The sequence below is a fragment of the Belonocnema kinseyi genome, chromosome 8, assembly GCF_010883055.1.
Source record: "Belonocnema kinseyi isolate 2016_QV_RU_SX_M_011 chromosome 8, B_treatae_v1, whole genome shotgun sequence".
Lineage (NCBI taxonomy): Eukaryota > Metazoa > Arthropoda > Insecta > Hymenoptera > Cynipidae > Belonocnema > Belonocnema kinseyi.
In genome coordinates this window covers 115,718,721-115,733,396 of record NC_046664.1, presented here as the reverse complement: position 1 = coordinate 115,733,396, position 14,676 = coordinate 115,718,721, and the positions used below count along the sequence as shown (strand labels likewise).

General features: G+C 31.2%; 1 protein-coding gene across 1 annotated transcript in view; it reads left to right on the top strand.

Moving 5' to 3' along the window:
- The window catches only part of LOC117178664 (serine/threonine-protein phosphatase 6 regulatory ankyrin repeat subunit C), a 400,971-nt gene that overhangs the window by 29,670 nt on the left and 356,625 nt on the right, over window positions 1–14,676 (top strand). Inside the window, exon 3 of the mRNA XM_033370089.1 lies at window positions 9,903–10,004. Coding sequence (XP_033225980.1) covers window positions 9,903–10,004 — 102 coding nt within the window. The remainder of the gene's footprint in view (window positions 1–9,902; window positions 10,005–14,676) is intronic.

Here is a 14,676-nt window from a genome sequence, read left to right as displayed (position 1 = left end):
TGAGAATTGAAAGCAAACTGAATGTTAAATCAAAAAGCATGAAAGAGGGAGCTCTTCTTAATATTTTGACACCAAAATCATGTCGATACACCTTACCGACTTTCGATTTACTTTTATTTGTGCAACTATTAATCTAATCTTGTAAAGTTTGATCATATGTTCCCAAAAGTAATAATATCTCTAAAAAATGTCCATGCTTGAGATTACTTATTTCTAACGTGCATGCTGCTTTAGTTTTATGGCTTCAATAACTCAGCCCACATTTACCTGTGCATTAAAAGTGTTACTATAAATGTACAAAAACGTTTATTTATCAAACAACAATATTTATTTACCTATAGGTTTAATAATACCTACAGTGCGTTCCAAGAGTTTTCTGTTTTTGACTACTTCTTTGTTCCTCTCTGTGTACCATATACGATGGAAAGAGAGCTTTCGAAAACGTCGTTTCGATTTTGATCGCACCATAGTGCAGACATATATCACTCACGATATCGCACGCACTCTTGTTTTTTGGTATGCCCTCCAAAGGCCGTCAAGGCTCGCGACCCACCGGCAAATCTTCCAAATTCCAGATGGCCAGTCCAGCCTGATCTTGAGGATATGATTATTTAATGTTAATGGACCATCTTAATCACTTGGTGATTCAATAAGCTCCAGAGAAAAATAAATATTACATATGATGCCGTTAAATAAATATGTAACGACATGACGGGGGGAGGCTCGAGAAACAGCTGACAGGCTTCGTGGCTTTAGCGAGCGCTATCATTGGCTACGGTTGCAAACGGCACGTTTGATATTAGAATCGAACCTAAATGCTCGAACTGAACCGGAACCGGGACCGAGTACGCGCTGATTGGCCGAGAGTCCAACCGGACCGGCGAACCGCAACCGAGAATGGCTGTTCTGAATCGGCCATAATGTTAAACCTAAATACACCTTATACACGGTGTTCAAGAATGAGATTTAAATCAAATTTTCGGGTACTATAAATTAAATTGTTTCTATCGTTTCTTGTACATATTTCAATAAGATTTATATCAAATTAAAAATAATCTTCACAGATTTTCTTTATAAATTTAAAAAAAACTCTTTTTTTTATAGATATGTTATTTGATTCATGAAATTATTTTGTGTATTTATTATGTTTTAAGGCTTAGAATAGATGAAAAAAATCAAGTTTTCACACCATTTCTTATTAAACCAACTTAAAATTTACGTATGTACATAAATATTAAATCAAATATAATTACTATAATAGCAAATTACTTTCAATATTGTTTTCTATATGTTGTAACTATTGTACTCGCAAATACTTTTAAATAATCTTTGACCAAATTTAGGATTACTAGATTTAACTTCAAATATTTATTGAAATTATTTAATTAATTTTGAATTATTTCAACAAATGGAATTTGTTTAAATGATTTCCTTGCGAATTTTTTAAAAATAAAAATTATAACTGTTGGTCTTATGGAATATTGATCAGTAATAAATAATTAGCGATTAATAATAAATTTGATAATAAATAATTTATCAGTAATATTTAAGTAATAATTTTTATAACCAGAAAATAAACAAACAATGTTAATAAATATTCCACTAAAGAAATATTAATAATTTTTTATAAAAAAATTATTTAAACGAATTCCATTTGTGTAAGCAATTGAAAATTAATAAATTAATGTAGTAAATATTCCAATAGACTGATGTTGTTTTGAAAATTATATTATTGGCTCAAACAATGAGATAAATCATAGTATATATTGTGACAATAAAAGCTTTTTTATAATGTTATTTGTTACATTTTTCACAATTTTTTTAACGTATGTAATTTTCTTTTCTTATTTTTGGACCTTTTTGTACATTTTTTGCAATTTAACAGCTCTAATCAATTACCTTAGAAATGTATGCCACTGGAGTATTTCGGGAGGCAGTTTAATTTGTAGGTAGAAAACTAAATTTTTAGTCACCGTCCAAAGTTGAAAAGACGTGAATCTCGAGCAAATGAAAAATTTTATTAATCAAATTAGTTCTTTAACATTGCTTCCTAATCGGACTTGAATAAAACTGCATAATAAAGATGTTAAATAATAACATATTGAGAGGTTCCTTTCCTGTTCAAAACATAATCAGAGTCAGAAAACAAAATAAAAATCTGGTGCCACATTTAAATAACTATTACTGAAGATATGTAACCGAATTGTATCTAATATTTCTTCTTCATTCATAATGTGTTCCCTACGGGTGTACATGATCTTCTTGTCTTGCAGTACCATCTACGAACTGTATATACCTTATCCTTACTGTTTACATATATTTAAGACTATTTACATCAATTTTTATATATAGATACTTACTTATATATTGATATACCGCAATTTTATTGTCAAAAAAATGAGCGAGCGATCGAAAACCACCCTCTAGCTTCTCCAACGCTTTCATTCGCTGCATACCCATTCCACCAGCCCCTAGAATCTTTTCCAAATTCTCTTTCCAGATTACTTTATCTTCCACTCTTTTTCTACATCCTTCCCATACATGATCCCATGTTTCCTGCTACCACTCACATATTCTGCACTTTCTGTTTTTTTTATTTTTCTAATACATCCCCTCGCTTACCTCGTTTCCTATTATAAATCTTGTATTCTGGTCCATCTTCTCTCCTCCCATCGCTTTTCTAAATATTTTGATACTACTTTCTTTTTCATCATCTTATACTGTTTATGATATTTTGATTCCTCAATCATTCCCCATTTTTACTCTAATTGTCTCTCCCTGTCCCTTCTCGCCGATTCTTCATAGCTTACTTCATTTCCCTCTCCTATATCTAAAATTGCGACGCTTTCTCACCCACTCTTGTACTTAATTTTTCCCTTTATGCTTCTTCTCTCAACATATATGCAGACGTCCTCCAGTCTACCGCTTGCACCCAACTTTTTCTGAGATTAATGATAACACAGCTACACAAAAAAAAGTGTGCGGATCTGGTAACAAGACACACGTATTCCTATGGATTTTGGGGCGCTGAATTCAAATTCGGTATCAAAAATCATCCATCACGTCATGGTTGAGCCATAACCTCAAAAAATGACGAAAAATCATGCACTGAGGCAAATAAATTTGAAAATAATGCCAGTGATGCCAATTTTCACTTCAAAAACATGTCGACAACTGTGAACAATCAACCCTTGCCTGATATCAACTTATTTAGCATAACTTTACACAACAGAACCGGACCTCACCTAACCTGAATTAACAGCAATTTATTGAACTACACGTGAAGCTCTGGAAGCATATTTTCCCAGTAGCAAATGTGTGCTACATCGAATGGGTCAACTCGAGCTTAACCTAGAAATAAATCTAATTACATAGCTACACGTCTGGTTGAATTTCATTCGACTAGGTTAGGTTAGGTCAGGTTTCGTTAGGTTAGGATAGGTCAAACCTCTATATAGGTTAAGCCGAAGCTGAATGAAACGGTACCGCAAACACAACGGGACAACACAATGAGTTTAATTGTGTTACGTGAAGTTAAGTTAGGTTAGGTTGGGTCAGGTTTTTTTAGGTTAGGATAGGTTTGACTTCTTTGCAGGTTAAGCCCAAGATGACTCAAACGGTACCGCAAACACAACGGGACAACACAATCAGTTTAATTGTGTTTCGTGAGGTTAGGTTAGGTTAGGCTAGGTTAGATTTATTTCTAGGTTAGACTCGAGTTGACCGATTCGATGTAGCACACATTTGCTACTGAGAAAATATGCTTCCAGAGCTTTACGTGTAGTTCAATAAATTTCTGTTAATTCAGGTTAGGTGAGGTCAGGTTCTGTTGGATAAAGTTATGTTAAATAAGTTGATATTAGACAAGGGTTGATCCTTCACAGTTGTCGACATGTTTTTGAAGTGAAAATTTGCATCACAGGCATTATTTTGAAATTTATTTGCTTCAGTGCATGATTTTTCGTCATTTTTTGAGGTTATGGCTCAACCATGACGTGATGGGTGATTTTTGATACCGGATTTGAATTCAGCGCCCCAAAATTCATAGGAATACGTGTGTCTTGTTACCAGATCCGCACACTTTTTTTGTGTGGCTATGTAATGATATCGATGTAGGGTTTGTTAGGCTTAAACACACTCTTGAAATACATTTTTTTTTAAATTTTATTTATCTGATGCACTTTTTGTTGTGAAAATCTCGAGAATATGCTGTCCAAAACAAAAAAATTAAACGGTTTTATATTCAATATGACTCCAGAAATCAGATAAACTAGCATTTATTGATCCTAACAAATCCTACATCAATATAATTATTAATAATTTCAGAAAAAAATCACAAAAATAGCTTTTTTCCGAGCGTTTCAAAGTAGAATACTGCTTAAAATTCAACTTTTTCCCATCTAAGTATTTCTCCAATCCTGGAATCAGGCCTACTATACCCTCTTTATCCTCTGCCACAAACAGTATATCATCTGCGTTTGCCAGTGTATGCATCTTTCCCTCTCCTTTTTACTTAATCCTTTAATTTTAAGCTTAATATATTAAATAAAAGTGGGCTCTCTTCTGTTTTGTAATAACTTTTTCATTCTCGAATCGGTCCAAGGAGACAAACATCGTCTTTAAATCCACAAATATTGTTATTATTGCCGCTTTCTCCCTATTAATTCTTTTGTTTATCAGATACTTTAGCACATATATCTTATTCAACACCCTTATTTCATTTCGAAACCATGTCGCATTCAGTGGCTCTTCTTTTTCTCAACTTCTTTAATATCTCCGACAAAACAGTTACATATACTTTATACAGTATTCACTGAAAAAAAGATTATTTGATTCAAAGAAATGAGCGGCTGACAATAAAAAGTGGAAATATCTCGTTGGAAAGTAAGAAGCAGCTATAGAAAAGTGCCTAAAAAAATGGATCTAATTTCACGACTGTAAAAAGTAGCAATAGAATATTGGCTGTAAAAAGTGGACAACGGTGCTTGGCCCGTAAGAAAGGGGTACAGAAAAACTTAGTCGTAAGAAAGTGGACAAACGTTGCGTGTCGGTGAATCGGCTCTGTTACATGCTGCAAATACAAGCCTCGTTCAAAGCCGAAAATGAACGAGGACGAACCCGACCTCGCCCGACTGGACGATTCGCTTCCAGTAGCAAACTAGCTATTAGGAGTTTTTCGGCAAACTTAATTTCCAATGAACTTTTCAGGGCAATATTTGTTTGACTACAAAAATATTAAAAAAGCTTTTATCGTTCAAAAAGTTATTTTATTTATTTAGAGATAACACTTCATCTTAAAACCCCTTTTTTATTTAGGAAACGTCTGTCATGTTTTCAAACATAATATAAAAAATTTGACGTAACGGCGATGAGGGGAGGGCCAAAAAGAAATGTTACGGTCTGTCACATTGCGTAGGGAGGGGGGGGGGCATTTTATTAACTAGTGAACATATTTTTATAATATTTTTTGCTTGATTCTGCCGTAGGATCAAACATGGTACAAAAAACCGATGTAAAATTTTGAATAAAAACGGTTGCACTCTGTATACATTTATTTAAAAAGTGAACAATATTAATACTTTTATAAATTTTCCAATATATTATTTGAATATAATACACATTGACTTTTATTTTGAAAATTCTTGTAAGCTTTTGGTAGTTTTTCTAATTTTACGATATTTTTTACCGTACTTGGCCATAAGAAATAGATTTCACAAGTAAAATTATAAAAATATCTTCATTACTAAGTAAAAGGCTATGAAAACTTTCCGTTAAAATGATACCGAATTTTTTTTTAATTTTAGCAAACGGTTGTACAGGCTTTTGGACCAGTTGGAGAAATAGATATTTCTCTTATCACTTTCCAGTATATGATTTTCCCCTAAAGCTGAAGCAGATTAAAGACACTTAAAAAATAATAAAAGTAAAAAATTCATTTTAGTTATTTGTTAAAAAATTCGATACATTTTAAAATAAAATTCCTTTCTACATGCACATGCATAAAAGGCAGCGTAACTATTGTCAATTGCTATTTAAAAAATGCATACTCTTCGAACCATTAATTCAATTGAGTTAAAATTTGAACAAAAACTTATTTCAACCTTAATCTGCAACTTTCTCACTGGAGGTTTTCCATTTCTTTAAATTTTCTCGTTAAATGAAGCGCTTGAGGTTGAACTGCATGTTTATTAGATTGTCTACAACACAAAATTAACAGTTTCTATGTTCATTAAATTATTTAAGTTTTTCTTTCAAATATAATTTTCAGAAAATGTAGATACGTTGTTGAATTAGTATAAATCGAATCTAAAAATTCTGAATATGAGCTAAGTTAGCACGAGTTGAAGTTTGCAGACTGGAAAAAAGATATGCCCTGAAATTCCTCAATTGTCAAGTACGATAACTGACGTCAATTGAAGAACCATAATTAATGAAAAAAAATTAACTTTTCCACTTGAGTCCAAAAGATCAAATGTTTATTATTTAATAAAAATATTGTAAACATTTTCTTCCGCGGGTAGAGTGGAAACGAGTGTTCTTAAAAAATTTGTCGGTTTTTCCAACAAGAAAAAAAAATGCATGCATTTTTTACCTTTCTTATTTCTATTTTTGAAGTGTTTTTAATCTGCTCTATATTCAGGGAAAAAATCAGTTACTGGAAAAAAATAAGAGAAATATCTATTTCTCCAATTGGTAGAAAAGCTTAAAGCCAAATCTATAGTAAGTTTATTATTATTTTCAAAAGTTTTTGGTAAAATTTCGAAGGCAAAAGTCTTCATAGTCTTTTACTAATAGAGATATTTCTATAATTTCATTCGTGCAATCTATTTCCTACGGCCAAAGATGGTAGAAAACATGTGAATTAAAAAAAATTACCAACTATTTGAAAGAATATTCTTAATAACAGTCAATATGTATCATATTTTAATAATATTTTGGAAATTTTATAAAATTATAAATATTGTTAATTTTTTTAATTATGTATAAACAACAGTTTCTATTACAAATTTCACGGCGTTTTTTTGTACCATGTTTGACCCTAAGGCAGAATAAATTTAAAAATATTCTAAAAATATGTTAGTTATTTATTAAAATGCCCCCCCCCCCCCCCACGAAATGTGACACAGACCCTAACATCTCTTTTTGGCCTTCCCCTCATCGCCGTACGTCAAATTTTGCATATTATGTTTAAAAACAGAAAAGATGTTTCCAAAACAAAAAAGTGTTTTTAACATGAAGTATTATCTTAAATAAATAAGACTATTTTTTTTACACAAAAGGATTTTTAATATTTTTGTAGTCATACAAATATGGAAGTTACCTTACGTAAGTAATACTTGCAATTCACCAATTTAAAACAATTTTTCACTACCATAAAAAATAAAAAATGATATTATTAATGACATAACATGAATATTTCGATTAACTATTTAAATGTTAGAAGTTTTTAGCAGTTTATTTCTAGTTAGAATAAATTCTAAAAATTGAAAGCAAGAAAATAAGTATTGTCAGTTTGTTTTTAAATTTATATAAACATAAGTATCATAAGATTTTTAAAAATGTTTTCAAATTTGTGAATATTTCTTATCTATTTGACTCGTCTCAAATACCTGAAAATATTTTTAAATGCCTCGAATTTTTCTCAACATTTTAAAAAGTGATTCAAAATATAAAAAAATTACCTGAATTTTCGCAAGCATTTGAAAATAATCTGTTCATGCTCTTAACATTTCGAGATTCGCTTAAAGCTCCTAAAGTTTATTATTGACAGCTTCATAAATGTGTATTTCTAATAATCTTCTAAGGTATAAATTATTTTTGAATATCTTGAATTCTACTTAATTTTTCCCGAATTTACTCGACTTTTCATATTTAAACAATTTGATAATCTTACGGACTTGAAAATTTTGTTCTAAAACCTTTAACCTTTCCTGATTGTTGCTTAATTCTGAAAAATGAAAAATAGGTGCCTTTGAAATATTTCAGATTCTTCTTTGATAATTTTTTAAATCGTTTGTCATGTGTTAAAATGTTCCCAAATAATCTCTTGATATTAATTTTTTGAAATAAAAAATATTTTAATTATTCCTAGGAACCTAAATTTTTTTAATTTTCGTCAAACCTTATAGAATTCTTCAAAAATCTTTACAAGTTTTAATTATTTTTTAATCGTTTAAAATTTCTGAATGTCTCTTAAACTTATACAAATTTAAAAGTACATTATTTAAAACAACATAAACTTTTTAAAGAATGTGAAACAAAATTGCACAAGAAGGCTTCAAATGAATTATGTTCCTTAATTTTTCTAAAATTACCTGATATGGAAAAATTGCAAAAGTATAAAAAATATTTTACACACTTTTAAAAAATTTTAGGAAACAATAAAAAATGTTTTGTGATCTCTTTTCAATTTTCTCTGAGAATTCATCTCAAAGCAATCGTATAAAACGTTGCCATGAACTTTCTTTTATTCTCTTGACGGCCTGGGTGCCCTGCAAGATTCAGTGGAAATTCAGTTAACCAAAAAACATCTAATAGCTAGTTAGCCACTGAAAGCGAATCGTCCAGTCGGGTGAGGTCGGGTTCTTCCTCGTGCATTTTCGGCTTTGAACGAGGCTTGTCTTTGCAGCGTTTAACAGAGCCGAGTCACCGACACGCGACGTTTGTCCACTTTTTACTGCAAAGTTTTTATGTTCCCCTTTCTTACGCCCAAGCACCGTTGTCCACTTTTCACAGCCAATATTCTATTGCTACTTTTTAGAGTCGTGAAATTATATCCATTTTTTAAGGCACTTTTCTATAGCTGCTTCTTACTCACCAACGAGATATTTCCACTTTTCATTGTCAGCCGCTCAAATATAGTACTGAATACGTCCAATCAAATATTGTTTTGATTGAAGACAACTTTTCTAATTTTAAGAAATAATTTTTTTTAAATGAAAAAATTACTTTTGTTACAAGCAAAGTTTCTTTAAAGCAAAGAAATATTTCATTGGACGTATTCAGTACTACATGAATTTAAATCAAGTAATCTTTTTTTGTCAGTGTTGGCATCAGCGTTACACCCCCGTCATTTTTACTTTCTTTCCCTTTGCCTTTCTTCACTATAGGTAACAATACTCCTTCTTTCCATAACTCTGACCACCCCTCTCCTCTCCATACTCTATTACACATAATCTATGCCCATTCCCATAATTCTGTCCTCTGTATTTTAAGACTTCATTTGGAATCTCATATACGCCAGGTGAATTTCCATCTTTCATTATTCCTAATAGCTTGACTGTTAGTTCCCTTCTTATGTCATCTTTCTCAACACTTTCTCTACCATATTTTCCTCCTTTCCATCCCTTTCTCTAGCCCTCCTAGCTAATACATGATATATTTTTTCCATTGTACTACCTCAGCACCGTGGTTAATTTTTCTTCTTTTTCTCTCTCTATTTACAACCTTCGAAATCTCTTCTTCCGTTTTAGCCTTCTCTGCCTCATGCATCTTTACCTATTCTACTATTATTCCTTCTTTTTGTTCTTTCATCTCTTTCTTATCATTTTCTATTTTACATTCGTTTCTTACTCACATTAATATTCTTCACATTGCTCTGCCTCTTTTACTCTTCCTCCAGGCATTTTGAACTTGTCATTTATAACATCTTGGTAACCTTAGCCTTACTCTTTCCTATTCCTATCCATCTAGCCAAGTCTCCATCATTACTTCTACATACCATTGCACGAAATTTCTCATAAGCTCCCTATCCTTTCTCTCCAATCCTGCTTTTTAGTAACTGCTTTTCTCAAAAATGTTTTTCCATTGCGGAATTAAATTTGTAACAATATTACAAGAAATGATTTATATTTCCACCAACTTATAGTCAAATGAGCTACTGATTCATAATTTTATTACAGGCTACTAATATGACACCCTTGATGTATGCCGTAAAGGACAACCGTACAGCATTTTTGGACAGAATGATCGATCTTGGTGCTGATATTGGAGCTAGGAATAATGTAAGTAATAATTTAAGTTACGTTAGAAAAAGGATGTTGATTTTGCTCATCATAGGAATTTCTATGGCCAGAACAACCATATCCTTTGGTCTAATAATAATCCATTGTTGGATGAGAAGTTCGATCTGAGATAGTTCTGAAAACCATATAAATAGTTAAAGCAACTTAGTGGGATAGTCAACCAAAAAAAAAAAAATTTCAGGTATACCTTAACGTGCCATATTGAATGCATCCCATATTTGAATAAACCACATCGTTGTTTAATTCGTCGTAGTGGGCACCGGGACACCCTAAAAAAGTCCTTAGAATATGCCACTATGTCACGTAACTTGACGTTTTTAGGACATCCTTTGAATCTTTTCCTGCCTTTAGAAGATCCGTTCAGCAACCCATTATTCTATATATGCTTTAAAGCACTCAAAACTACTTACTCTCGGAATTTTTTGGGTCATGATTATCGAATCTGAAATCCGTTTTTCAACATTAAAGATTTCTGATTCAATGTGGAAGATCATATATGAAAGAAAACATAATTATCAAGAAGCTCAGGGATATAAAAGCCGGAAACTGACACCTATCGACACCTTAACCCTCTTACCGATCACTCAAATGGCCTCGCAACCATGTCCCTACATTTCGCCTTGCCTCGCATTGCCAAACTCTGAATCCACGGCTGATACCTAATACTTATCTAATATTGGCAATATTTACAGTGCAGGTATATCTATCTTCTGTCCTATTTACAATTTTTCCTTCTCCATTCCTCTTCCCCCTTCCTTTTTTTCTTCTTTATTTTATCTAATACCCCCTTCACCCTTGCTACGGCCGTTTTGTCCATTTCATTTCTCTCATTTTTCACACAAATACTGCGTTCTCTCTCTTGGAAGGATTCACCCATAGTTTTTAATAAACCTTGACCGTTTTATTCTCTCCTTCCTTATTGCCTTCTCTTTCTCTAAGCCGTTCTTCTTCATCACATTACACAACTTTCTCCGCTCCTCATGCACCCTTCTCACTTCTCACTTCGTGACCATGAATCGAAGTTGCGGGCCCTGGCCGAAGTCTCAGTGCTGCCATTTTAGTGGTTTTTGTCATGTTAAAGGTTTTCCAACTAAATTTTTAGCTTTTTCTTCCAGTATGTGGGGAAAAAAAATTGTTTTCAACGTATTTTGTAGGAAAACTAGGTTTAATTGATTTATCAGGGAATTTATTACTTGTAAGAAATGAAAAACATTCTTCAGTGAAATAAATTCTTTATATTCCTAAAACGTTATATCCAATCAAAACTTAAAAACTATTCTACATATCAACAAAAAAATTCAGCATGTATTGGCTAATTGAAAAACATTACATTTCTAATAAAAGGGATGAATTTTCAAATAATTTACCAGGAAGAATGCCAATTGAAAAACACCATTTTTTAATGCAAAACGTTCATTTTTCAACGCGAAATTTTTATCTTCAGACAAAAACGTTGAATTTTCAACAAAAATTATTATTCTTTAATCCAGAAGATCAATTCTCTACAAAAAAGATAAATTTTTTAATACATATAATATTTTAATCAAATAGTTGAATTTTCAACGAAAAATTGTGGGTTTCTGACAAAAAAAGACGAGCTTTAAATAAATTACTTATATTTTAAAACAAGTAGGTCAATTTCAAATAAAGAAGATAAACTTTTTATTAGTGAGAGAAATTTTCAACAAATCAAAACAATTTTCAACTAAGCAGTTACATTTTCTACGAAATTATTGAATTTTCCATTCTAAAAGACAACTTTTTCACAAGACAGTTGAATTGTGAAACAAACAATTAGAATTTGCTATAAAAAAGTGAATTTTCAATAACACAATTACATTTTTATTGGAAAAACTTCATTTTTAACAACAACAAAATTAATTTCTAACAGAAAGTGACAAACCTAATACATGGAGAAAATTTGGTTAGGAAACTTTATCGAACTTTTACGTGTAATTGAGATATATGGAGCAAAAGAAGAATGTTTGACATCATTGTAATAATTATGTGTAATAAATATGTAATAATATAATAAATAATGTAATAAATATGTGTCCAAACTTCTCAGTAAAATACGTAATAATCAGTTGCATGGATAAGGCTGCAGAGGTGAGCATAGGTGGAAAAATAAATTTTTGAAAATTACTCAACAATTATAAATTTTTGATTTAAGAGAATAAAATATAATTTTGTAAAATCTTACAGAAAATTTAGTATCGGCGAAGCCCAATGAATCTAGCCACTCCTTCGATTTAAAATTTAAATGGTGAAATCAAAATTTTAGTTAAATAATACGGTGACATTTAATTGTATTGAAAATTAAATCAATTTAATTAAATATTAGCAAAAATTGTTTCGACAAATTAATTAAATATTTTATATTTTGTAAATTGGTACTCATTTAATTTAGGAGAATTAGAATTCAAAACTTGACTTATTATCTTAAAAATCATTCAAATTTAATAATTTTTATTTATAGATCCTTAAAATTGAAAATTTTTTAACTTTTCAAATTTAACGTTTCAAGTTATGCCAGTTTCACCATTAAAACCGTTTTGATTCTGATGATACACAATACAAATTTCTTCAATTTAAAAGATGGAGAGTTGAAAACTTAGGTTTAGATATTCAAAATTATCCAGCATTTTTTAAATACATTTTTAATATGTTAGAGTGTTTGATTGTGAGTATTTAAAATTGAATTGCGTAAAAAAAACATTAAAAATTACATGATAAATTGCAGGTATTAAAAATTAAACTATCTCCAATTATCTGTGTTATTCATATTTTCACAAACATAAGTTTCATGCAATATAATTAATGAATCCTGTAAATCGTATCAGCTTGCATATGAGATTTAATTCTGAAATTCTAACCTAATTTAATTTCAGAGATTTTATATCAACTTAATTTTCATGTTTTTAATGGTTTATTTTAATAGCTTGAATATTTTATATCAAAAAGATTTTAAAAAAGTAGACGATGCAAACATTCAAAATATTTAAGATTACATAATTTAGGGGTTCTAAGTTAGAAAATGTCAAATAAAAAATTATACAATGATTTTGTTTATTTCTCATAAATTTAAAAACCCGCTCATCAATTAAACGTTACAATACAAAATTTTGCGGAAACGCACCCCAAATATTTTTTGCACAGCCTTGACGTAAAAGTATTTAACTTTATATTCTAGATTTTTTCCGGTATCCCAACTGTTAGGTTAGCCGTGAGGCTTACATCGTTAACGATAGAACGCGTTAAACTTCGGTTAGGTGGTATTATCGAATTTCGTTTTACCGAACTCGAAATGAAACTAATTGATCACAAACTTGTAGCTCTTTGTTAGATAATCAACTTCTGTCTTTATTTCTTTCATAGCTTGTGTCATTGTCTATAATTTTTTTATGATTAAAACTAAAACCACGCGTTTAATACAGAAATAATTCAGAAAATATTCTTAGTTTTTTTCGGGTGAAAAACTTTGGTTAAATTATTTTTTTCCCTAGCTTGTGTTGTTTGTCCAAGAATTTAATTTTTTCATTTAATTGTTGTTTTTTTACAAGTAAAACACATACTACTTGTCCTAGAAAAAGTGTTCCATAACAAAGTTGCACATATTTTAAGGGTGCACAATTTTTTTTAATTATCTTTTTTCTCATCTTGCACACTTTGACTCAAAATGGACTTTTTTTATTTTTTATTATATCCTTTTCAATCATAACAAAGACCGACAAGATTTTGACCCAGAAAGCAGAATATACTTTTTCGAAGATTTTTTGTATGCTGAATCCGAATCTGATGTACAAATTTCTCAATCGGCTCTGGTTTCCGAGATATCCTAACCTAAACGTGAAAAAACACCGATTTTTGCCCTAAACAGAGGTAAAACAAAGGATATTTTAGCAAACTCAACGGCATTCTAAAGGGCGAGACTTGTACATTAAAATGGAGTTAATGGTTTTTTGTGTGGATGAAAAATTCGTCTCATGTCCAAAACGTCCGAAAAGATAGCATGTCATGAGCCAACCGATATGCCAACATCTTCAGCAACTTCTCTGATGGTAATTCGGCGATTTTCCAACACCATTTCTTCCACTGCTTGAGCGTTTTCATCTGTTGTTGACGTGCTGGGACGTCCAGGGCGAGGTTCGTCTTCGAAATCCTATCGGCCTTCTTGGAAGAGCGTGTACCACTTATACACATTTTTCTTACTCAGAGTAGACTCGCCGTATGCAACTGTCAACATTTCAAGAGTTTTAGAACACTGGACTCCATTTTTCACACAAAATTTAATGCAAACTCTTTGCTCCATTTTTTCGAATGAAGAAAATCACCGAGCACACCAAACCCTTCTAACCTTTTACGCCTCTGCCAGAAAAACAACACGAGCTACATAGTCAAAACTGTGAACATATGATCGTGATGAGTGTACCAACACAGCAAAACAAAAAATTTAAAACTTGAATGTACGTAGCCAGCGAAAATTGAAAAGTCGCCTTACTTTTTGAACACACCTGGTATTAAAAACAAGTGCTCTTTTGGGGAAAAGAAACCCATGTGGCGTCCTCTATGGACGTAGAAATAAATAAATTTCTGAGATATCCTATTCTTATAATGACATTTTTCTCTATTCAACGCTTATTACCGGGTT